Below are 24,209 nucleotides of genomic sequence, written 5' to 3' on the forward strand. Positions count from 1 at the left end.
AGAACAAGGAAAAGAAGAGATCTGAGAAAACATACATCCAGCTTACCTTGGGGAGGGGAAGTCCAGGATCCTACAGAGCACCTGACACCTGCTTAGCTCCTCAACATCACAGCAGACAGACAAGAGGCCCAGCACCTCGTTCCCTCATGGCTGTTTTCAGTGGCACTTCTGTCTTACTTTGGCTAAGTTGCCTCACAAGAGAAACCTCAGAAACTTGATCACGTTGTGCATCCACTGGCCTGACAGGTTAGAAAGCGTGTTAGGACGCAGACACAGGGAAGTCTGCACGCTCACCAGCAGCAACCGGGGAGCGTTGGGGGGAGAGTGGTGGAAAGGCTCGTGAGCCCCGAGTGCAAGTGGTACAGGGCACCTGGAGACATTCTGGATGCCATCAAGACAATGTTTGTAAGCTGTCATCAACTTCCTACAGTGCTGTCTAGAAGGTCTTACCCTAACAGAGCAATGGAATGGAAATGTCAAGCTTTTTGCAAGAGAACTCATGTGTGAAAGAAAAACCCCAGTGCGATGATCTTGAGGTAAGGTGTGACAGTGACCCATGGAATCTCCCAGCTCATGAAAGCTCCTCTAGTGTGCAGACAGAATAGGAGTAACAGCTGCAGCCCAACCAGAAAGGCAGCCAGGAAGCCAGAGGGGGTGGTTTCCTACTGCCCACTCTTAGGCAGCAAGAATACGGGCAGTTCAGATACTGCTCTTACGCGTCCCATACCTACAGAACCCTGCAGTGTCTTATTAAAAGGGAAAAAAGAAAGGAGTAACAAAAAAGCAAAATTAAACAAAGTAAAGCAGAGACAAACTCAGAGAAGTTAGGGGCGATGAGAACCAAGATCCTAATGCTTCCATCCTGTTCAGAAAATACTGCCAAATCCAAAACATCTAATAGGCCCATAATCTCCTGAAAACCCAAGCCAAGCAAGTAATTAGGTGAGGCTTCCCCTCGCCCCTGGGTGATTCTTCACACTGTGCTGACACCCATGCCCGCAGAACATCCCACAATGGCACGGTGACAATGCACCGTGCCAAGACAGGCTCTAGAGATGTCTAGGAGATTCAATTTAAAGGAAACATGCTAACAGGCAAGCAGAATAAGGGTATTCAAGGAAAATACATGTCTAGGTTGATCTGTTTATAACCAAAGAATGGGAGTACACCAAGGCTCCCCAAGAGATACAACTTTTGTACAATGAAAAATTCCATTTCCTACTTCTTAAGTTCGGTTTCCAAACCTACGAGCATCTTCTCTTCCACTATATGTAAGAAAATCCACAGCATTCTCTTTTCTCTGTCATGTAGGTCTCCTGTTTTTGCTTGTAACATTTATAAAAAGTATTCTTATACTCTGAAATCTTTATCAGTTCACATCATTCCTGGTTTCCCATCTGCAACCTTCTTGATCTTTCTTCTCTCTCTGCCATTTTCTTGATGTGCCAGTGTTGCAGTATGAAATTCAACAGGGAGGGCAGCGTTAGATGAGAACTTCCATCGTCTCCCCATCCGGGAACTCAGGCTTGTGCAGCAAGCTACTGACGCGGCCTCTGTGGTCCAGTGACTTCCCGTGGCCAAGGGAGTTCTCTGCCAAACAGAAAGGAGATATCAGCAGCCCATCCCTCAAGGAGGATTTTCTCTCACCAGTGGACGGAGGAAGGCCCTGTAATTAGCTGTACAGGGAAAAGCTGAACAATTGGATCAGGGTTCATATACAAACAAAAACAAGCAGGATGGTGGTGGGGGAGGAGTCAACTGGGTGCAGATGACACGGGGACCTCGTGTGAAGGCCCTTACACCCAGCCCTCCACACGACACCATCACATGCTCATGCTGAGCCAGGCACTTCTCACATGCTCCCCATCTTACTTGGAGAAGTGCATCCCAAGGATTACATTTCCAAAAAACGGTAACATTGTACTAGTCCATTTGGGGAACAAAAATACAGATCCCGGTGGAGACAGCTTATGTATGCCTCAAGGAACTCATCCCTCCTTGAATTCTTAAAAGGTGCTTTGCCTGTGACCACTATTAGTCCAGGGTCACGTCTATCTCTGTCTTGGCACTTCTGGACTCACTGCAAAGCCCCCCCCCCCACACTGTCATATTTTAAACAGCTCATTACCACCGGTCGAAGGGCTGTGCTGTAAGCTAACCTAACCTGAGTTAAGTCTACTTCCTTTTCAGTAAGGATGTCTTGCACTGAGGCCCAAATCCTCACCAAGTCCATGTGCTGGAGGCTACATCTATGAACCTGAGGACTCTGGGGACCTGGCCCCTCCCGGGCATAGCTCCCAAATGTACCAGAGGACAGCAATCCCTTCACGTTCCTCAGACAGTCTGTTTTTACCCCTTCTCAAGAAGGGCCAGTTATAAAGCATACATTCCCAGGGTGGACCCAAACTCCATACTCATTTTACATAGTAATAAATTAGAGGTGTTCATACACATTTTACCACTGTAATAACGAAGGGCGCACATAAACTAAAGGAGTTGGGATGACCATGATCATACAGTAGGTGTTGGTGGGTGCACCTACTCCCTTTCCAGGTCGAGGCACCTTCCCTTGGGCCACACAGTTCCCCGGGTTCTTGGAGTGTGGAGGCTGGGACCACATACCCAGTTTCTCTGTGGTTGCTTTGGCCACTGGGTGTTTCAGGACAGGGCTGTTGGAAGGGGTTGTGCTCAGCCTGCTGCGGCTGGGGAGGGAGGCCATGTTGGGCCAGAAGAGTTCGGTGCTCTTGTCTGTCTGGGTGCTGCTGTCCTTGCTGCCCGTCTTGGCATGGGCACTGCTGGCTGATGTGGCAGCGGCCGCAGGGGACAGTGTAGAAGCAGGCGGGATTGGCAGCAGTGGGGCAGAAGCATGTTCGTGGTGTTCTTTCCCCAGCAGCAACCCTGGTGGCAGAAGAAGAACTTTTCAATGACATTATTTTTTCCTTTAAAGATCACCCCCTTCTTGACTGAGGAATGCTTCATTCATTCAATAATTTATTCACCAAGCACACGGTAAGTACTAATTACGTATTTACTAAAATGATAAACACTGAAAGAATGAAAGTATGAGAGTCTCCTCTCTAAAATCCTGCAGTTGGGGAGTTGTCAAGTAAACTGGTTATATTATGGTAGAATGCAGGGTAACATCACTCATCTCCCCTCTAAAATCCTGCAGTTGGGAATTGTCAAGTAAACTGGTTATATTATGGTAGAATGCAGGGTAACATCATTCACAGCGTGGTGTGGAGAGCACAAAAGAGGTGCCTGACAGCCAGAATGTGAGCAGTGAGGACAGGCCCGCCAGGCTCTCTCAGGACCAAGCTCGCTTTACCTGACAGGAGCCAGAGGCTGGCCTGAAATATGGTTGTAAGCTTAAGAAAAACTGTAAGACCTTCTCAGTGCTCAATTATGTTTCCACTTGCCTTCTGCTCTTCAAATAATTCTTAATTCCATCTCATCCTTGCGAATGGATGAATCGTCTCCTGTAGGCCAGGTTAAAAAACAAATGTGCTCCCTAGTGGGGACGACCACTGAGTTGTACACACTATCCCCGCAAAGAGCTAAGCACCCAAGAAGCGGGAGGCCAGCTGGGCTCCTGGAGAGGCCTATTTAGCCCTCTCCTGCCCCATTCCAGCAGCGGGGAAGCTGGGATTGGGAAGAGGACATGCTGGCTGTGAGAAATGAAGGTGGTGTGCAGAGGTATCCATTTTCCTCAAAGCATTCCCACAGGGCCCGACAGACTTTCTTATTTGTAAATACCTTACCAATTCAGAAAAGTGCCAGTACTCTTGAACTCTAGCCTACAGGAAACGTGGTGAGCACAATCAAGCATCTGTACACTTATCTTGTCAACGAGCCAGCAGTTCCTAAAGTACCTTTGGCAGGGCTGTTTCAAGGTGCCACTCATTACTTGGAGCCTCTGCCTCTGTCTACAGCACGCATGCTTCGTGAAGTTCAAGGTGCCTATCCATCATCTGGCTCTGTGGTTAAAATGAAGGTTCAATTCTGGAACAAGGACCTGAGCTTCTGCCTTTCTAACGCACCTCCCGGCGGAGCAGGGCAGCTTGTCCACAGACCACACTTTGTGTAGCACAATCTTTGCTAGGGCCTTCCCACGTCACCTCACTTCACAGTTCACAACATTCCTGTGAGGTAGGTCTGACCCTCTGTCTGACAGGAGGATACTCAACTTCTCTCAGCCAAGAAGTAGCAGACATGAGCTTTGAACCCAGCTGTTCCTGACTGGGAGCAAACTATGTTCTTCCCACTCCTCTCCCTGCCTGTTCAGTCTGGCAGGATGCTCTCCCCGGGTGGGGCGCGGGTGCTGGGTATCACAGACCACCGGCCAGGCATCTGTCTGGGAAGCCCCTCAGCAATCAGGAAGGTGGATGCTGTCACCACCACCTCCTCCCAAAGCCTGTCAGGCAAGAGATGGTGAGACCGAGGAACTGCGAATGGCTCAAGACTATGTGGTTCTGCCTGCATCCTGAGTCCTGTGTTGTTTTTCTTACCTGTGGATACCAACTACAATGATGAGGAGAAATCAAGGTGTAAGCAACACTACCTCCTCATTCAAGCCATGGTCCAAGGCTCCCAGGCCAAATCCTCAGGGTACAGGCACAGACAGCAGACAGGGCTGCCTGGATGCTTGTCACAAACAGGCTTCTCCCAGGGAGGTTCCCTTCAGAGCTGGGAAAATTTCACACTCTTGTCCTCTAACTAGGCTGGCAGCTAAGTGTCCTTGGGTGGGTCTTTGAAGATCCCAGCTGCTGTCCACACATACCCTCTTTGAACTGCATTTCCTTTGAGGGCAGGGGCTGCTGAGGCCACCAGCAGAGGGACTTCAAACAGAGATTCTGGCGGGGAGCCTTTGATCCCCCCAACTCTGTCTGTTCATGTGGTAGCTCTTATCCCCTCTGGCACAAAACAGCCAGGCTCCTCTGGGATCCCATGCTGGGGAAAACTGGCTCTGTGCTCAATAAAGAAACAAAAACACAGCGAGCCAGGGATGTGCATCAAAGGAGGGTCAGACTCCTGGAGCTGGCAGAGTGCAGGGGAAGAGCACAGAGGACGTGCGTGTGCGTGTGTGCGTGCGTGCGTGTGTGTGCGTGCGTGTGTGCGTGCATGTGCGTGCGTGCATGCGTGTGTGTGCGCGCGCGTGTGCGTGTGCATGTGCGTTGTGTGTGCGTGCATGCGTGTGTGTGTGTGTGTGTGTGTGTGTGTGTGTGCGTGTGTGTGTCTGTATGCCGCTAGTTACTTCCTGTCCGGCTCACTGAGCCCCTAAAGCTACCTGGACAAAGACCACATTTGAGGAATTCTCAGAATTCTGCTGGGCAACAACGTATCAAAACCTACCACCAACCACGCTTATACTTGAGTGTTTCTTCCAGTGTATTTCCCCCTTACTCGTTTGGTCCTCCCGCACCCCCCGAGGCAAAGTGGGGCAGACGCTGTCCTCTCTTCCTACATGTGGAAGCAGAGGTAGAGCAGTCATAGAGCTGGTCCGGGGCACAGCCAAGTTCAGAGGCCTGATGTATAAGCACTTCTACCAGGACATTTTGTGTTGTCACCTCAAATTTCAACAATGATCAGTAACAGCTATGACATGAGCCAGCCATATTCTGCTGGCATAGCCTTTAGAATTTACATAGTGCTTCCACATATCTCATTTAATCTCCACAACTAGAGAATGATTTGCACACCTCCCCATTTCCCACATGAGGCCAGGAGGTATTGAGTGCTATAGTGGCAGGGAGGGCGCCTCTTAATGCTTGTGTGGCTTTGTTCTCCAGATCCTGGTCTGAAGGAGGGGCAGGGCTCACCTATGCTGCCCTTCCAGGTCTTCTCTTCCTTCTTCTCCTCAGCCAGCTGGCTGCTGGTAAGTGAGGTCTGGCGGGAGTGTGTCCCAGTGGCGGCTGCAATGGACGGGACAGAACGTGCTGGCCGCAGGCTTGAGGAGTCCGCCTTCCCAGCGTCTTTCCGGGATCGCTGCTGAAGCACTTTAATCATGGCATCCTTCTCTATGATTTTGGCATGTAGATTTTTAATACTGTACAACAGAACAAACAGACCCATAGAAAGATATTTGGTTAGACAAACGAAGTATTTCTCTCAGGGACTTGGACTGTCAGTCAGGGCTGGTGTGGCGGGGCCTATGGCAGTACAAGTCTTCAAATATTTACAGTCTTCACCCTGTCTAAGGTGGGTCTTCTCTGGCACCTCAGGAGATTCCGGGACTTTCGGGAGGTACAGTGAGAATGACTGTGGCCACCCACTAAGGACTTCTCGGACCAAGCTACTCAGGAGCCCCCACACTTGGCCAGTCTAGTATTGGGGTAAGGAGTGACAGGAAAACACAGAAACCCCGAGACATGACAAACAGGGTACGTCATTATCTGAGATCAATTTCTCTCCTTTCTGAAGGAAAAATGAAGAGATGGGCAGGCTCTCTGGGAGATTTTCCCTCACTCACTGATGGTCAAAAATGAGAACCAGTGAACATCTATGTTCTTTTCATGACTCTAATAATAATATGCTGAGCCTATCAATGGTTCAGCTAGGCAGCCCCATTTTCACATCTGTACCCTAGGAGGCTCGGACTCCCACAGCTCCACAGGTCCTCAGGTAGTCAAGGCAGGGAGGCTGATTTTATGTCAAAAACCTGCTGGAAACCATGTGTAGGCCATCAGAAGAGTACACTGGCTAAGCCAGCTCTTTCTCTCTGGCTGGAATATACAGACTCTGGCTCAGAAATCTCTGGGTATTTGGGATATGATGCTTTTTTCCCAGCTCACAATATATGGAAGGTGATAGAGACAGATGCCCAGAATTAATATGGGCATCTAAATCCTCCTGTCATTAGGTTTAGTCTCCACCTTACAACCTGCACTGACCTGAAATCATCCCCCAGAGAACTCCAAGACCGGCCCTCAGCTGAGTGGAATCACACGCTTAGCTGTGAACCTTCCCTTCTCTCCCAGGCAGTGTGTGCGGACCTCAAGCTCAGCCCTTTGGAACAGGGCAGAGAAGCAACTGTCCCTGGAAGGGCTGGCGTGTGAGTACAACAGGGGCCCCATCAGGGTATGGAGACGAGTAGTCACAGAGGCACCTGGTGCTTCGGTCACACATGGCTGTCCCTTACGTGTACTCCATGTCCTGACACCTCCTGTTGGCCTGCACCACCTCTTCCTCCTCCTGCCAGATGTGGGCCTCCAGCGAGCTCTCCCCGTAGCTCCCATTCCGCGAGTGGTTGATGATTGTGGTGTCCCTGGGAACACAGGACAGGCACTGGATCATCGGAAGCCTTCAGGTTTCCATGCAGACTCAGAATGGAGAGGCCAGGATTTGTTTCGGAGCAGAGATCTGCCTGACCCCTTCTACTGCCTCCTAAAGACCTTCCATCTGCACTTCCCCAGCTCTGCCACCATGCCCTCGGATGGAGATGCAGAGAATGGTGCAGGTGCTCGTGAGGTGCAGCCAAAGGGCACTGTGCTAAAACATCCTCCAAAACACCCTCCATTCACCTCCCCTGCCCTAAACCCTGGCTGGTTCTTTTCCTAAACTTGACTGATCTGAGACAGTATCTGAGGAAAACAAGATAAAATTCAGAAATCAAAATTCCATGTCTCTGCTACTAACAACATCACGCACTAAGCGATGTGGTATGTTGAAAATATACAGATGTAGATTAACACGTACAGATTTAATCTACTGGCACATGAATACTTTTATCATCATTACACTTGTTGGTGTGTCTATCTCATACTTTTAATTCTTGTTCTATTTTACTTTCTGATCATGAAGTTCTACTTCTGTGTCCTGCTATAGCAGCTATTTCAGTATTTTACAGTAAAGTGGGGTTCAGTAACTACTTGAAACTGAGATTAGTCCTCTCAGATGACTGAAGTCTTCCTTCACATTTACATTCCAATTTCCTTCTTGTTTTATGGGCTCCTGCCTAGAATTCAGATTAGGTCACAGCAGCAAACATGCTGGGTACCAGAGCAGAAAGATAGAAAATAGAAAGTTTAGTTGAGAAGAAAGGAAATATTGGTAGGTGGAAAAGCAGGTTAGCTGGAAGCAGGTATCTGGTAAAAAATAACTATTTGTACCCTGGATGTCAACTTAATTATTGCTAATTAACCGTGACAGGTAATGGGGTCATCTATGTGATGTACCTTAGAATGAAGGCATTGAAGCCTCCGATTATGTGAATACTAAATTCATAATGATGCAGCTAAATATTTCACCCCTTTTTAACTCCATTTTTTAATATTGTAATCATATTGAAAACTTCAAAGCTCTTTTCTAGAATACTCGAAAGTAGCAAAAATGAGGTCCTTCTTCTTTTAACTCCTTTTAAGGAGAGCTATTAGTGAGTGAGCATCTACTTTATGCAGGGATTGGATACAACACAGTACACATGGTCCCTCACTTAGTTTTTGTTTTCTTTTTGCTTCTGGTGCTGAAGAGTGAACCAAGAGCATTCAGCATGTAAGGCAAACACTTTCTCGTGGAGCTAAACCTCAGCCCTCTCACTTAGTTCTTATATGTGCAGTAGATATGCTATCCCTGGTTCAGAGATGAAGAGACCAGAGTTAGGTGACTTTTCCAAGAATACTCAGTTAGTGAATGGTGGAAAGGATTCAAATCCAAAGGTGAACAACTCCAAAGTCCTTAGCCTTTCTTCAACACCCCTGGAAGTTGCATTTGTGCTTATAAAGGCCTCAGTAAAGATGCATAAAGATAAAATGAAGAAGGGAGCATATGTAGGAATGTGCTGCAAAAAATGCAAGCTGGTGCTGAAAATGCATCCTAAAAACAAATAATAGATAAAACAAACAAAATACTTTAAATGTATTTATAAAATTATCAATTCACCCTATGATACAGAAAAACCATCAGTATTAGTGGCTGAAAACATTTTCAACCAATTTATTTTGGGGGAACTCACCTAGAACCAGAGACAAATTTAAAAGTTCATATTTATACTGTCCAATAAGGATAGCAGGCACAATTGGACAGTAGATAAGTGTGCAATTAGGTGACAATTGCTTTGCAATTTGTAAAATGTTTCAAACCCCCCACACACATAAAAAAATAAGCTCAACCTCTAAAAATTCTGATCAATGACATCAAGATATGTAGAGATGTAAAACTCTTGGTACGCAAGAATTATATTCTTAGTTTAAAAGTCATTTCTTATAAACATGAAGCATGCACCAGCAGCTGAAAATTCACAGGGCTAATGGGTAGAAATAGTCACCTTTACCAATTTATCTGCACCCACTTAGCATCTAGATATAAAAAGCTAAAACATGTTTCGTTTTTCTCACTCATCATCAACAGACAAGTAATGTTTAAATTTCAAAGCTTCCTTTGAAAGGATATTAAGGCTGGTACTACATTTCTGAGTGTCTCTGAACCCATCCCCCTTCCTCTCTCTGATGGTTGGAGGAAATAGGTCCTTAAGTGGAGGGGAGGGTGGTTTCCCAAGTGTTATCAAGTAGTTGACGAATATACATGGAAAAAAAAGGGACAGAAAGAGGGATGGTGGAAAGGACTCCATCCATCCATAAATGACTACAAATAGGACAGAAGAACAGTATGGCTGGGAAAATCCCACAGAGCTTCCACCCTCTGGGATAAGCTCCATTTCCACTGGTCTGAGGGATGGTGGACAAGGCTGGGGACAGAGTCTGAAGGGGTGGTGATGGTGCTTGGGGTCTATATGGTTCTGCTTACCTCCCACCCTCCCCGTGCAGGCCTGTTCACCCCAAACTCAGAATGTACATTCCAGCCCCTTCATCTGCTCAGGGCCCAGGATCCCAAGCAGATATCTCACCTGACAAGTCAGCAGAAGGTGGACCAACAGTGACTCATGAAGGCCCTGTGTCATCCCCCAAGGAAACACATTTACACCATTTGGGGCTTTAGCGTCTTCAGCCAGAGGAATGTGGCTGGGTCCCCTGCTCGCTACCAGTCCAGAATTGCTACTTCCACTTCACATGAGGTCAGTGACTCTCAGAAGTGCTTATCCCAGTCACACGGCCACAGTCTGACGGAAGGAGAAGCTGTGAACACTAACGACCACCTCCCTGCACAGTGATCTTGCGCTGAACCCAGACACAGAAAGCAAACACCCAGGGCAATCACATGGACACGATGTGTTAGCCCCAGGCCCTCTGCAACTTCACAATGTTTCTTCTCTTCTCAGGCTAGAGAAGTAATTCCCTTGTTAGTTTATTTTAAGGATGTGAAAATCAAGAAATGTTTCAAAGGGCTTCACTATTGCCACCTGTAGAGTGCAGGACTGAGCTGGAAGCTGCACCTTCCTCCAACTCTCACCCCTTAACCTTGGAGTTTCTGAATCTCTCTCAGGACTTTATTCCCACTGTCAGAGTTTCACTCTGATGGATACTGGTGGGTGGTCTGCCTGCACAGCACAGACATGAGTAACTGCTAGAAAATGACTCCAAAATGTTAATTTTCCACATGAGTCTGCTGTCTTGCCAAGTTCAAGGGTGCTAGGGAGCTCAGTGGAGGCATCTATGCCCACGTGGTGGCACTGCTTTCTCTAATTTCTAGAGCATACGTCTGGGATTCTTCTCTACTTGAATAATGAACCTGAAAGCCCATAAGCAGCTTATAAAGCACCTCTCCCTCAATCCTAGCGTGTCTTCTCACACTCACTAAAGAAAAAATAAGCCATCCAAAGGCGATATGGACCTGACTACATAACCAACTGCATCCTTACTTTTATTCCCATCACCTGGGCCACATACCTCCAAGTTGAATGAATAAGAATACCCCTTATTTAGTAAGATGTCGAGCTTTCTCAATGCTCCTTCTATTACAGACAGCTAAGCTAGGTAGAAATATTCTAGGCAGACAGACAGGACTAGGTCCTTGAGAGCCAATGCAGAAGATGAAAACACATTAGAACTGTGGTCAGAGGTGCATCTGTTGGAGGCCAGGACTCAAGATTGCTTCCCCAAGGGATAAGGTAAGTGGTAACAACTAGCCAATAAAGTCTAGACAGACATCAGTCACCTCAGTTGGTGATCAAGTCCCCTGGACCCGCCCTTCCTGGAAAATTCTTCGTTGTTTCCATGTACACTTGCTACATGACCTGCTTCGTCACTGGATCAATATTACCTAAGTGGCTATACTTATCATCTTATTGACTGATCATAGCTTTAGCCCACACTGTACCTACTGTATGATTTTGCTCTATAAAACTTCCTCTGTGAAGTGGGGTCCACGGCAACCCACTCAAGTTCCTTCCTGTCTCTCAGGAGCTATCTCTCTCTCTCAATAAAATTTCCTACTCTTAACCTCCACTGTTCCTTAGACTTCTTTCTTTGACTGGAACACAGACTCGGCATATCAGACATCTACAGGGGGAGTTGTATTTATTTCCCCTATATAATCTGAAGGTCCTATATCCCTTTGAAATTAGACAATCTCCTCCCAATGTACTGACTCCCAACTTTGGTGACTTCCAAACAACAAATGCGCAACGTGACTTCCAAGAAAAAGCACGCTGCGTGAACGGGAGCGAGGGGCTTGGCAGCTGAGGCTCCTCAGCCTAAGAGCAAGGCCGCGGCCCCGCCTGTGCAGACAGCAGTCTTTGTGAGGTACTTGTGTGGATGAGGGTATGTACTGAGCTAATTCTGAAAGAAGAATAAGGCTGTGTACCTACAGAGAGAAGTACAGCAACGGAGGTGTACGCTGACAGTGGCAAAAAAAGATTTCAAAGTAAGTGAATCAGGTTTTAAGTCAGACAGATCACTGGTCCACTGCTAACTACCAGCTCTTTGGAAGCTGGATTCAGGATTTTGAATCAACCACCGTGCCTCTCTCAGGCTTGTCTTCTTCACTTGTAAAACGAGGGTGAGAAAAGTACCTGCTCTCAGGGCTGCCATGAGAGCTAGGTGTTCTCGTCCCAGCCATAAAACAGACTCAGTGTTAAAAGATTCATAAAATACTCTTCCCCAACATCATTCTTAAAGATCACACAGTATTCCACTATATGTATGTACTTTATTAAGTGAGTTTCCTCTTGGACTCCAAGCTGTTTCAAATGTTCTGTATTTTAAATAGCACTGGGTGATCATCCTTGGACATAACTCTTTAGGCATTCGTGTTGGCTTCCATAAGACAACTATTTAGAACTAGAATTTTGGAACCAAAGGGAGGGTACCTATAGCCAAGTTATCCTCCAGGACTGTTACACCACCTTTCTCTCCAACTAGCAATACAGTCACTTAAACGTCATCTTCAGCTGTCCTTGCTCCCCAGGACGGGCCTCTGGACCTCTCTGGACCCATGTGCTTTGTTCTGATGCGCATTCCAGTGATGCTCCTGTCTGGCAGTGTTACCGTCTCACCTCTCAGCTGCAGCAGTGGCTGCGGCATTCATGGCGAAGTGTCGGATGGTGCTCTCCTCCAGGTACTTCTGCTCCCACTTGGTCATGTCAGCCTCTAGGGCCAGGATCCTCTCCTCCTTCTCCCGAACAAGTTCCATGAGGGCCGGAGCGTTGTATTCTGGCACACCAGCTTGATGGCCATTTCCATGTTTCTAAAGGGGCAGAAATAACATGCTGATCCTCAGAATGGGCTACAAGGTAGACCACATCAGCCAGGTCTGCACCGCTATCTGCAGAGCCCAGCGGTGCCCCAGACCCTGTGGCAGTTCACATCACGCCCGCGCTCCCTCTCTGCAGTGTATACGACCCGAAGGCTGTGGATCCTCACACTGTGCCACCTCACCTCTATGTTTCTCTGTCCCACCTAATACTCATGCAGCTCTGTAACAGACAACATTACACTAATTTTACAGAAAAAACCTAAGCTTCAGAGAGGCTGAGTTAATGGTTTGTTTTCTCTCAAGCAATCAGTAGTAGAAAGAAGATACAAAGCCAGGTCTAGCTTCACCCCTCAAGAACTTTGCATGACAAAAAGTATCTTGTCCAAGGTCATTCAGTTAATTTACATCAAAAGCAAGAGAAGGAATTAAGCCTTGGCCTCCTGGCCTGGGCTACTTTCTCTAGAATTCATGGGAGTGATCCCAGATGTTTATTTCTTGTGAGACTAGGTGATAACAATGAAAGGCAGAGTAAGTAGGACTGAGAACCCTGAATACGCCTGCTTTCAGCTGTGGGCTCTGATCTGGGAAAAGAACCATCAAGACCTACCCCATTAGAGAATGAAAAGCAAATTAGATAATGCTGAAGGCAGAGCATCTCTAATGCAAGACCAGCTCGTTTTTCAGCACTTTCTTTTCATCTGTATCAGCAAGAGGAAATAAAGTGATGTTATCTGGACTGCTCAAAAGCTGAGAATATTCATATTTCGGATGTTTCTTTTAACTCAGGGATGCTATTTATCTAAAGAACATGATGTAAGAGATGATGGGGCTTTGAAGAAGTTCTGACTTCAGCCCAGCAGCACAGACAGGAGATCTCAGCACCTCAGTGTGCTGGGCCCTGTCTGAGTGTGAGCCAGAAAAGAATGATTTCAATCCGGCTGATTTACATCCTGGGACTTGCATTTTCCTCATGCTTTCCAGTGATCACAAATTTTAAGTGCAATTTAAAAGAGCTCATTGCAAGGTAAGAGGTATTTGAACACTTTACCCAGAACCATTTGAGCCCTAAATTATGAAGAGGGCTGGAAAATTACCTAGAGCAACAGCTGGGCATTGGAGCTGCACTGGCGGAACAAATCCTACCACAGAAGAGAACAAACAGACCTGTGAGATCTTTTTGTAAACCATACATTTCTATTCAATGTGTTTAAAACTCCAAATGTAAATTATTTTAACAAGTGGCAGCTTAACACTGAGCAATATTTAAGTAAGAAGAGAGTAGATGGCACATCTCTGTCCTCACCTGACCTGTACAGGAAGTCTCTGACCCCAGCTGGCCAGGCACATGGATTAAGGCAGGAAGATAGATGACAAAGTGCTCTGTTTTTAGAAACTTTTCCAGAAAGAGCTCCCATGGCTTCACCAAGCTGCCACCTATGGTTGTCATTTTCTATCTAAATCTTCTGTTACCTTGTCAGCTGGCTTATTTCTGCAGAATCCTCTCGCCCTCCCATGAGATCATGACAACTCTTCACAGGCCCCCAACTCTGGTCTAATATTAACAGTTGTTTAATAAATGCATGAATTTCAGTACTGAAGCACACAGAGAACCAGGATCTAATGGGTAATTGTGCTACTCTGAAAATCAACCCAAGGCCAGGCAGGACACCTTCTAAAGCCCATTTAGCTAGTCGACAAATATTTACCAAGCACATACCATGTGCTGGGGGTACAACAGTGGTGACCAAGACAGACGAAATCTTTACCTTCCGTGCTTACATCAAAGATGCCCCAATGAGCTATACGACCCTGGCCTTGCCCCTGTGCCTCACTGCCTTCTTCTGTAACATTCTCACCTTCCCTAACGGGAGCTCATAGGACTACCATGAAAGAAAGATGTAAAATTACTTTGAGCTCTTTATAAAAAAAGATACCACTGGGAATTCTTAAAATGCAAATTCCCCTCCCTCCTATTCCTCTATTTGTTTGTTTCTCCCAGCTCTCTGTTTCTAATGATTCTGAAATACTGCATCGTCTCCCATGACGGAGGAAAGATGACATACTATAATGACTGTCAAGTAACAGCTCCCTTCCTGCCAATCCTACTGTCCTGACCCGTCGCTCTTTCCTTCTTCAATTGGCTACACCTCTGTAATCCTTTTTTCCACTGGAAAAGTGAGAAAAGTGAAGAATTTGGGAGATGGCAGCAAGGATCCCCTAGGTCTAAAATGACTCTGAAGGCAATGACATGCATTAGAGCAGCAGTGAGTTATTCCCTCTTACTCAACTGCTAAGTGCCAGGCACTGTGACAGGCATTTTGTGCAGAGCTCCTTTTTTTTTTTTTTTCTTGTCTTTTTGAGACAGGGTCTCTTTATGCAGTTCAGGCTGGCCTTGAGTTCACTTTATAGGCCAGGCTGGTCTCGAACTTGCAATGATCCTCCTGCCTCAGCCTCCCAAGTGCTGGGATTACAGGCGTGCGCCACCATGCCCAGCTTTTTTTTTGTTTTTGGGGGGGTTTTTTTGGGTACCAGGAATCGAACTCACGACCTTGCACTTGCGAGGCAGGCGCTGTGCCGCTGAGCTAAATCCCCAACCCCAGAGTTCCTTAACTTTAGGTACAAGTTTGAGTGCTGGGCACGGTGGTGCAGACCTGTAATAACAGCAGTCAGGAGGCTGAGGCAGGAGGACCACTGCCAGTTTGATGCCAGACTAGGCTACATAGTGAGTTCAAGGCCAGGCAAATCATACAGGATTCCATGGCACTTGGAGTGTCCCACCCTTCTAGAAGAGTCCAGGGCACCTCACAGGAGCCTCCCTGGAGCGCGCTGGGGGCTCTGTGTTCTTAAGGAGAGCCGGTGGAGAGACAGCTGTGTCCTGACATTAGGCTAAGGGCACAGCCCTTATGTGGGTGATAGTCCATCAAGTGTTCTAAGCCACTCTCAGGTGTCTTCAAAGTTACATCCTGAGGGGGGTGGCAATCTCACTGTTCACAGAAGGTGGGGATGACTCGGGCTTTGTTACAAAGGGGTGACCTCAGCATGATTTCTAAAAGGGTCAGATAAATGTGTCATTGTCACGGGGGCAAAGGAACAGAGTGTGGCATGGGCTGGGGAAGCTCTCCCGAGGCTGCCCGTGTCTGCACAGAAAGGGGCAGACACATGCGTGCCGTTCAAGTGTGAACAGAAAACCAGAGGCCTCTGGGGCAGCTTTTCTCAGAAAAGCAGTTTCTCAGATGATTCTGTGTTCCAGAATGGGCTGCAGTCTGAGGGCACTGACAGAGCGGCTCCCACATCGTCCACAGGCCCCAGACATCAGTGTGAGCAGACTCTACCTTTACAGCATCTACCACATGGCACTGGTGAAAAAGTCGTAATTCTATGAACTTCGTGATTTTAAGAAATTGTGTGTATGCATTTTTGTAATAGCACTTATACCTTTTCTGGTTCTAGAAAAATATACAGTTACTGGTGATATTAGAAATAAAGAAGTATTAAAAGGAAAAATAAAATACCTATTTTTTAAATCGGCACGTAAGAGGAACAGGAAAATCTGAATGTATTTCATGTCATAGGAGACATATTAATATGTACTCTCATAAAAAAATACAAACGGTATTATTTGTGGAGAGATGCTGAGCATCAAATTCTGTTCAGTCTTAAAGACTGTCTTCCCCTCTGGTCGCCTGCCGGCCACACACAGCTGGGGATCTGCTATCAGTCCTGAAGACAAACCCAAAGGGCAAGTAGGGTAATTTCCCCTGGGGCCCCCAGTTCTGATGCTGCGGGCTTCAGCAGGGTACCTCATCTTCTCAGCCTCTGCACACGGCACAAGCGTGCTGTTGCTGGCCTGAGGACGGGTATGGGTGAGCACACGTGGGTCTGAATGCACATACAGTGAGCTGTCCTCTGTGGAAACAAGGGTAATTTTCCCAGGCAGGCTCTTGTGCCACTGAGCTATATCCCTGGCCCTAATAAGGGTATTTTTTAAGTAACTCCAGAGTCCCATTTCTTCTTGATACATGACAAGGATAAGAGAGTTGAGTCTGGTTCCACAGCACTCAAAATAGAAAAGCCAAGAGTAAGTGTTCTAATTGTAGGGTGTGGATAGCACATTAATTGCAGGAGAACACTCTTCTTGGCTCTAAGATTTGAGATGTGCCTATCACACCAGCCAGAAACTTGTTTGAATCTACCATGCTTGGGACCAGAAAGGCCCTGCTCTCATGTTGGGAAGGTCCAGATCTCAATAGCCGAGTAACGGAACAGTGGAAGGTCTCATCTGGTGCCAGGGTATGTGGCAAAGGTTGTAATATCAGAAGACAGGAAAAGGATCCACCCTTCCTCACAAGCCATGGACTGAGCCAAGGTGCTGGAGGCCGGGGAGGGTTTCTTCATCTTCTGGGCAGTCTCAGTAACACTTGCTTTGTTGGCCAAGTGCACACACCAGAGGGAACTGCACGGGTCTGCGATGCAGGAGGGCTGAGCTGGCCTGAGGACATGCTTTCAAGCGTTGCAACCACAATTACCAGGCCCTGATGGAGCCTGCCTTACACTGCCTGGCAACCCAACCGAAAGCAAACCTGTCGTCACCGCATAATGGACTGTGCCTACCATACTAGCTAGCGGATGATGGAGAAGCCCAGCCTCAGTGGCAGCCGGGAGCACCTGGCCACAGCATTCTCCCCCACGCTTTCTCATAGCTGAGTGACTTTATCAGCTGTTATTGGCAGAGGAGAGGCAGAAGGACTTGCAGCTTATGGCCAGTATTACTTCCCAGGGGTGGTCCTGAACTCCTTCCCTCAATTCCCTCTGAAAACTCAGTGATTACAACGTCCTATTAATTTCCCCCTTTACTAGCTCTTGCCTCTAGCTCTTCCACGGACTCCCACTCTCACTGTAACCAAGACCACGCCAAGAGTCTTCAGACAGGCCTCTCTACTTCACCATCTGCCCACCAAGGTACTGACTGTAGTTTCCCCTTTTGATTGCTGGAGGAAGCCCATTCTCTCCACTGGATCAAATGCCTTCCACAAATAGGCACTGTCCCCTCACCGGCCACCTCGAGGGCCGGTCCCCACGGCACCCAGCTGCTCTGCACTGGCCCTGCCGCTTCATGACCCTCTCCTTTACATGTGTTCTGTGTTCTTGGCCCTGAATGTCCAACACAGCCACCCTTCAAAGTCCAGAAGCCACCTTCCCTGCCACAGCCCCAAAGGGGTGATTCCCATCTCTTTCTGTAAGCAAGTATGTTTCACCATCGTGAGTGGACCTCCCACCGCCCCTCTGGTGGCCAGGTTTCAGGACAGGGAGTTCAGGCCCCTCAGTGTAGGGAGCACTGGCTGGCTCTCGAGGGCACTGCATGTTTGGTGAATGAGCTTAATTCACCTGCTGGGTCCGCAGCGCATCCAGCTCTCTTTCCAGCCAGGTCCGCAGCCTGCGCTCCATCTGCTCTCGCTTCTCACACGCAGACTGCAGCTGTGTCAGGGCCTGCTGCAGCTTCTCCACCTTCTCCACATACGCTTGTTTCTCTCGTAGCTGAGTGGAAAAGAGCAAAAAGCATGGAGGTGAGCCCCATGATTGTCAGCACTGGCATGGAGGTGGGAGCGAGGCAGACTTCCTGGAAGTCCTTCTTAACGTGCAGGTGTGGGCGCCTCCCTTCTCTCCCTCAGGTGTTCTCTGACAAAAAAGTTTTATGCAAGGGCCATCAGTTATGGCTAGGATGTTTGGGATGGAAGACCTTGATGGGGCGCTTGCCTGTGGTAATTTGTACAGCTTTGAGCTTAATGCTTGGTCATTCCTTAACAATTATACCATTTGTAGGCACTGGAAATGAAGTTAATGAAGAGCTTTTAATACCATGAAGTGATGTTAAATTGAATGATGTTAAATCTATGATATATCTATGATGTTAAATGAAAAAACCCAAATAAAAAGTTACATACATTAGCATAACCATTTTTGTCTTTCTATATATTGGTCCATGAATAAAAATACTAGGAATAAATATTTAAAGCATTAACTATGTTTATCTCTATGGCTGAATAGTAATTACTGTGTAAACAATATTCGGTATAAAGAATAAATAATTTTAATTTTAATTTTTCTTTGATAAATATACTTTGCTATAATGCAATTATATGTATATATATATATGCATGTATACCCATTTGTGTATAAAGATTTACTCTAAATATTTATGGACTGAAGATTTCAGAGATTTTGAGTCATTGACAATCCTGAAGAGACAGGAAAGACATAATGAATACCCAACAAAATGACTTCAGGAAATGGAAATTAAGCTTAAAGTGATTTAAAGGATTTAAAATCATGAACCATTACTTTAAACTCGTACCCAAACTGTTTTCTCCTAATGCTCATAAATCCAGACACGTTTCTATCATTCTAAGAGTAGGCTGGTGCCAAAAATCAGGGTGAGACACTCACCAGACCTGGTCCTGGGTGAGAAGACACCAGCTGCTATTTCCGGTTATTCTGCACTGAGTGTGCAGATGCCTTGTAGAAGACTCAGTCCTGAACTCAAGCCTTGACCACACCGGCAACCTGCAATATGCTAGTGACCAGCAGCTTGTTGCTACGTGAGATTTCTGACTTAGTAGGAAGCACTGCCATGAGCTGGGTTTCTGTCTTTTCTTATCTAAAGCCACTGGAATAAAATGGAGATGCTTCTCATCTTTCATGGAATGGACATCAACTTAACAGATATTTATATACCTGTTTTGGGGTCAGTTTTTACATGGCCTTTTTTGACTGTTCAATTCAATTTAGTACACTTTTCAGAATCTTCTAAGTGCAAGCTACGCAATTCTCAGAAGCCTCATTGGGTCATTCATACAGCACTTACCATGTCTTCTACTGCATACAACTTTCTGAATGCATAGCTCCCAGATTATAAGCACTGCGAGACTTGTCTACTTTGGTCCCTGCTGGGCAGAGTGAACAGCGTATGCTCGATGCCTAGAACAGTCCCTGGGCACCCAATATGTGCTTGTTTAATGAGTACATGAATGAACACCATCCCTAAGCTACATCAAGATCCTCAAAGGCATGGTTCTGTCTCCTTCACCTTCATGTAAACCTGAAGTCTAGCATGGAGCATGTAACAGTGAGGATGATTAATAACAGTGGCTATATCAGCCAACATTTTCTGAGCAGTACAACATCAGGCCTTGCTCTCTATAAGCAGTTCTCACTGAACCCTCCCAATGACAGTAAGAGGTGAAGTCTTTTATTATTCCATTTAGGAGAGGAGAAAGCTGAGGACAAACAAGCCAAGTGACTTGCTGAAGGTCACACAGCTGGTGTGTCACGGAGCTCATGCACCCTATTCCAGCAGCCTGGTTCTCCTGTGTGCTCTTAACCCGCACGATGAACTATGGTAAGCTCTGGGTCTCAGTCATCTGGACTGAATTAAGATCTTTTGGAAGAAACTACTATGAGGAAGGAGTGAGATGGGAAGCCAGACACATGAGTCACTCTGGAGAGGCTTCATTCAATTAAACAAAGATATTACTTAAAAACAATGACAAGAAAAGGCCATAATGGTGATTTTGGAGAACCTAAGGGACTCCTAAAATTTTTTAAAAACTTGTAGTTTCCCTTCACTCCACACATGGACGTGGATCCTCAAGAAGCAAATTCAGGGATGACAAAATAAGGAGTACAGGTCTCCCTTGCTCAGAGTAGGCCTCCTGGCCTCAAGGGGGTAAGGTCAATTTCTGTGGCAACAAGGAAGATACTCTGGGCTGCTGCCTGGGAACCTCCTGCTACTGTGAAAACCATAGTTTCTACGTAGGACTTGTAGGATTTAAAAGCTTCTAATGGACATGGCCCTTGTATACATAAAAATCTTCCTCTGTAGCAGTATCACCCTTGCTGTTGAAGTTTGCAGAGATATCTCTGTGACCTTCATCAGGAGATGCTATTTGACAATAACAGCCCCCCCCATGTTGTTGGAAAAGTAGTAAGTAGAATTAATAACAACAGTAGGATTAATAACATTACTGTTTTCTGTATTCCAAGCACAAGGCTATGTACTGATATAGACTATCTCAGTTAAATCTCAAGACTGAGTGTCTACTCCCCGCAGTAGATCCTGCTCCAGTCCAGCCCCCGTAACATAGAGGGGCCACCACAGGGTGCTGAAGGTGCAAGTACAGGCTCTGGTCCTTGGGGCGACACCTCTCCTCCTCTTACCTCTACATCCGGATCCCCTAGGGTGGACCTTAGAAATGGTTGCTCTGATGCCTCATTCCACTTTAAAGAGAGAGTCCACCTCACCAAAGTTAAGGGGTTGACTTCATCAGAAATTACCAAATCCACAGTGCTTGAATGGCATCATATACTCTTGGATGGGGGTCACAGGGTACTGCATGGCCATGCCAGCTTCTGCAAACTGGAGACAGACTTGCTGAACACCACCCCCACCCCACATCATTAGACAACTTTTGCTTCTTCTATGCATTGGAACTCCAAAGACACAGCAATTGGGCTATTTTTAAAAAACTGTTTGTCTCTCTGCTGAAAAGGCACCAGTAGTTTCCAGTCCTTCCATTTATTTCCAGTCCAACAGGCTTTAGGCCGGGCCCTCAGGCTGTGAGCTCTTTGTGATGGCATTCATGTACGCCTTTCATACTCCGCCCGCTCTGGGGTAGATAAATTCTGCTTTTATTCATTTTTACTTGGGAGGTTTTCAACACCCACCTTCCCCCAGTGTCAGGTCTTTATAACTGGCTCTGTTTAAAGTAGCTGAGTTAGGCAAAGGAAGTGGAGGCCCTCTAGACTCTGCCTCCCTCTCCAGCCCCAACCCCGCAGCCTAGTCTCACCTCCTCTTCCAGCTTGATGACTCTGGCCTGGGCATTGCTCAAGGCCTGGTCCAGGATCTCAATGTGTCTCCGATGGTCCTCACTTGCAGTCCGCACTGCTGCTAACTCCATTTCTAACTTCTCCTTTTCCTTCAAGAATTCTTTATCTATAAGGGAGAAAAGAACAAACTACCTCTCTCAGAAAGTGCTCAGTCTCTGGGCTCCCTGCCAGTCTACATCTGGCAAGGATTAGGAATAAAAAAGCATGCAAACAGTAAAGGGTTGAATTACTGCTATTGCTCCCTCTTAATTGCAGTGGTGTGTAAGGTGAGAACTTTCTCAAAAACCACCGTTAACCCTAGAAACATTCCAGGTCACAGTTGCAGAGATCAGGAGCAAAAAGAACTAGCAAGCCCATATTCTCTATAACTCACTCTCCTACAACGCTGATTTTAACGTTTCTAATTAGTCTTGTACCTACTGTTTTCATTTTATGCTCACAACTTTTCCTGACTGCATCTTCCAAGCGTATGACAAAAGGGCAGGCATTTCAGTAGTAATAATATTCTCATTTATAGAAAAACAGATGATGAGCTCTTTGTCTCAGGTCAGACATCAGGGGGAGCTTCAAAGCCAGGGCTCCAATCTCCAGCTTGATCCTCTTCCCACATGATCTGGCCATGCATTTTCTTAGTTCTGATCAAGGGGGGAAGGGACAATGCTTTGGATTTAAGAAAACTGCCCTTCTTTCATGTAACGTGAATGCAACAATAATCATAGCCTCTTTGCATGTGGGATCCAGGCTGGTGTGCCCTTAGTCACCTCTTTCCACCTTCTGATACATCCTTCTGTTCCAAATTAAGCAAGAGAGGTCTGCAGTGCCATGGGAATGGACATTTCTTATGGCAAACATGTTTTCTGTTACAAAAGCAATACACTTTCTTTTTAAAATAAATTATTTAGGTATGTTTTTTATAAGAACTTATAAGACTAAGGGATTGGTGAAATCAACTACTGTAAACTCTAGAATAAAATAGCATGCAGCCATGAAAATTAAATAAGAGAACATTAATGACATGGAAAAAACTTTATTATTGATAAGAACTGGTCATTGGGGCTGGGGATTTAGTTCAGCGGCAAAGCGCCTGCCTGGCAAGCGCCAGGTCGTGAGTTCGGTTCCTGGTACCGGAGAAAAACCAAAAAAAAAAAAAAAAAAGAACTGGTCATAAAATCATATGCACATTATTTCATAGTCACAGAAAGTGAGATACATAATCACGGCAATAGTAGTAGTTGGAAACTGATTTCTGAGTACCCACATCATTCAAATGCTTCACACCAGATACCACAGTTCTTAGCAACCCTGAGAGTCCAAGACAGGAAGGTGCATCAACATGTGAACAGTGGATGGACTCATCCACTAGCTCCTCCTATACAGAGTCATTTACTAGTTTAACAAATTGCTACTGGACATTAGCTTGGGAGGAATAGAAAGAATGGTGCACTAAAGGGGCAGAAAACGTGGTTTTGAATACAAGACATGAAAATTGAAAAGACACTATAACACTACAAATATCAGATAACAAAATCATGACTTTACAGCCAGAAGGGATTGCAGAACACATCAACATCCAGTGAGAAAAGGGAAGTCCAGGTAAGCAAAGTGCCTTGTCCAGAATTCCACTGCCAGCTATGGCAAAGCCAGGGCCAGAATCTGGGACTCCTGGCGTCCCACTAGGATGTCATTTCCTCTTGACTGCACTGTCTTTGCATTTCGAAGTTATGTCAGTGGTATCAGAGGGTAATGGAACAGCCTCTGAACAGACTGAATGACCAGACTTGGAAAGCTCACTTGTGGCTATGTGTCCTAGAAACAAAAGCAGGCCCTAAAAAACAAAATGGGGCCACCAAGACTCTCCATAGAATAGAACGCTGTTTTTAGGTTTTATACCCCACTGCAGTGACAGAGAGGCAGACTTTGTATTTTCCTAATGCATGTTCTCAAAAACTACCTCCCCTCTGAGAGCATGCAGAGAGATGTGTTGCAGAAGAGCCCCGTCACAATGTGGTTCATTACTGTACACATTTAAGTGTGCTGTAAATCATATTTCTCAAAACACAGCAATTACATTCACATGTGTGTCTGTTAACAACTATTCCTTACGCATCTATTACAAGTAGATGCTTGTTGGTTAAAAACAATTCCGGACACAAACTGTTTGAGTTTATATCCACCTTTTCACTTACAGTTTTGTGACTTTCAAAGTAAACAAGCCTCCCTTTTCCTTAGTTTTTATGCCTTTAAAGGATCACCACACTACCTACTTCAAAAACCACACAGTAAGACCCAATAAACGTCAACTATGATAATGAGACAGAGAAGTGCCTGACTCTCATTTTTCCTGTGCTGGTCAGACTGGGGGGCATGGTTTAGCTGGTGGCTATTGCATCCCTTCCCTCTGATTCATTCCCCCACAACCCTGCCATAGACTTATTGTCCTCCTTGGTTATTCAGCAGATACCCTTTTCCAGTTTGCTCTGACATGAGCGCAGCAAGGCTGTCAGCTGTGATGCTTCTCTCCTGCTTCTGCTACTTTATATGATGGAGGAGATAGCACCATGGTATAGCTAATATGGGGGGCGGGGATCTGGGCCCACTGTTAATATCCCTACCCTTCTTAAACTCCAATTACTTGTGATGCACACAGCCAGCCTTCTGAAGATTCCCCACTTTCAGCTCCGCCATTTTTCCCAGAGATATGACAGCTGTCAATCAAATAGCTTCTATTACCTTTACTG

General features: G+C 46.2%; 1 protein-coding gene across 6 annotated transcripts in view; it reads right to left on the bottom strand.

Annotated features, from left to right (window-relative positions):
• Positions 1-1,123: 1,123 nt before the first annotated feature.
• The window catches only part of Amotl1 (angiomotin like 1), a 162,352-nt gene continuing 139,266 nt past the window's right edge, over positions 1,124-24,209 (bottom strand). For all 6 annotated transcript variants that reach the window (XM_013510098.1, XM_005414891.2, XM_005414890.2 and 3 more), the window contains 7 exons: positions 21,432-21,577; positions 17,974-18,123; positions 12,389-12,579; positions 7,139-7,264; positions 5,820-6,046; positions 2,623-2,898; positions 1,124-1,590 (listed from right to left, as the gene is read on the bottom strand). In XM_013510098.1, the coding sequence (XP_013365552.1) occupies positions 1,484-1,590; positions 2,623-2,898; positions 5,820-6,046; positions 7,139-7,264; positions 12,389-12,579; positions 17,974-18,123; positions 21,432-21,577 (1,223 nt within the window). In that variant the 3' untranslated portion in view covers positions 1,124-1,483. The remainder of the gene's footprint in view (positions 1,591-2,622; positions 2,899-5,819; positions 6,047-7,138; positions 7,265-12,388; positions 12,580-17,973; positions 18,124-21,431; positions 21,578-24,209) is intronic.

Source organism: Chinchilla lanigera, unplaced genomic scaffold (assembly GCF_000276665.1).
Source record: "Chinchilla lanigera isolate Chin_1 unplaced genomic scaffold, ChiLan1.0 scaffold00204, whole genome shotgun sequence".
Taxonomy (NCBI): Eukaryota; Metazoa; Chordata; class Mammalia; order Rodentia; family Chinchillidae; genus Chinchilla; species Chinchilla lanigera.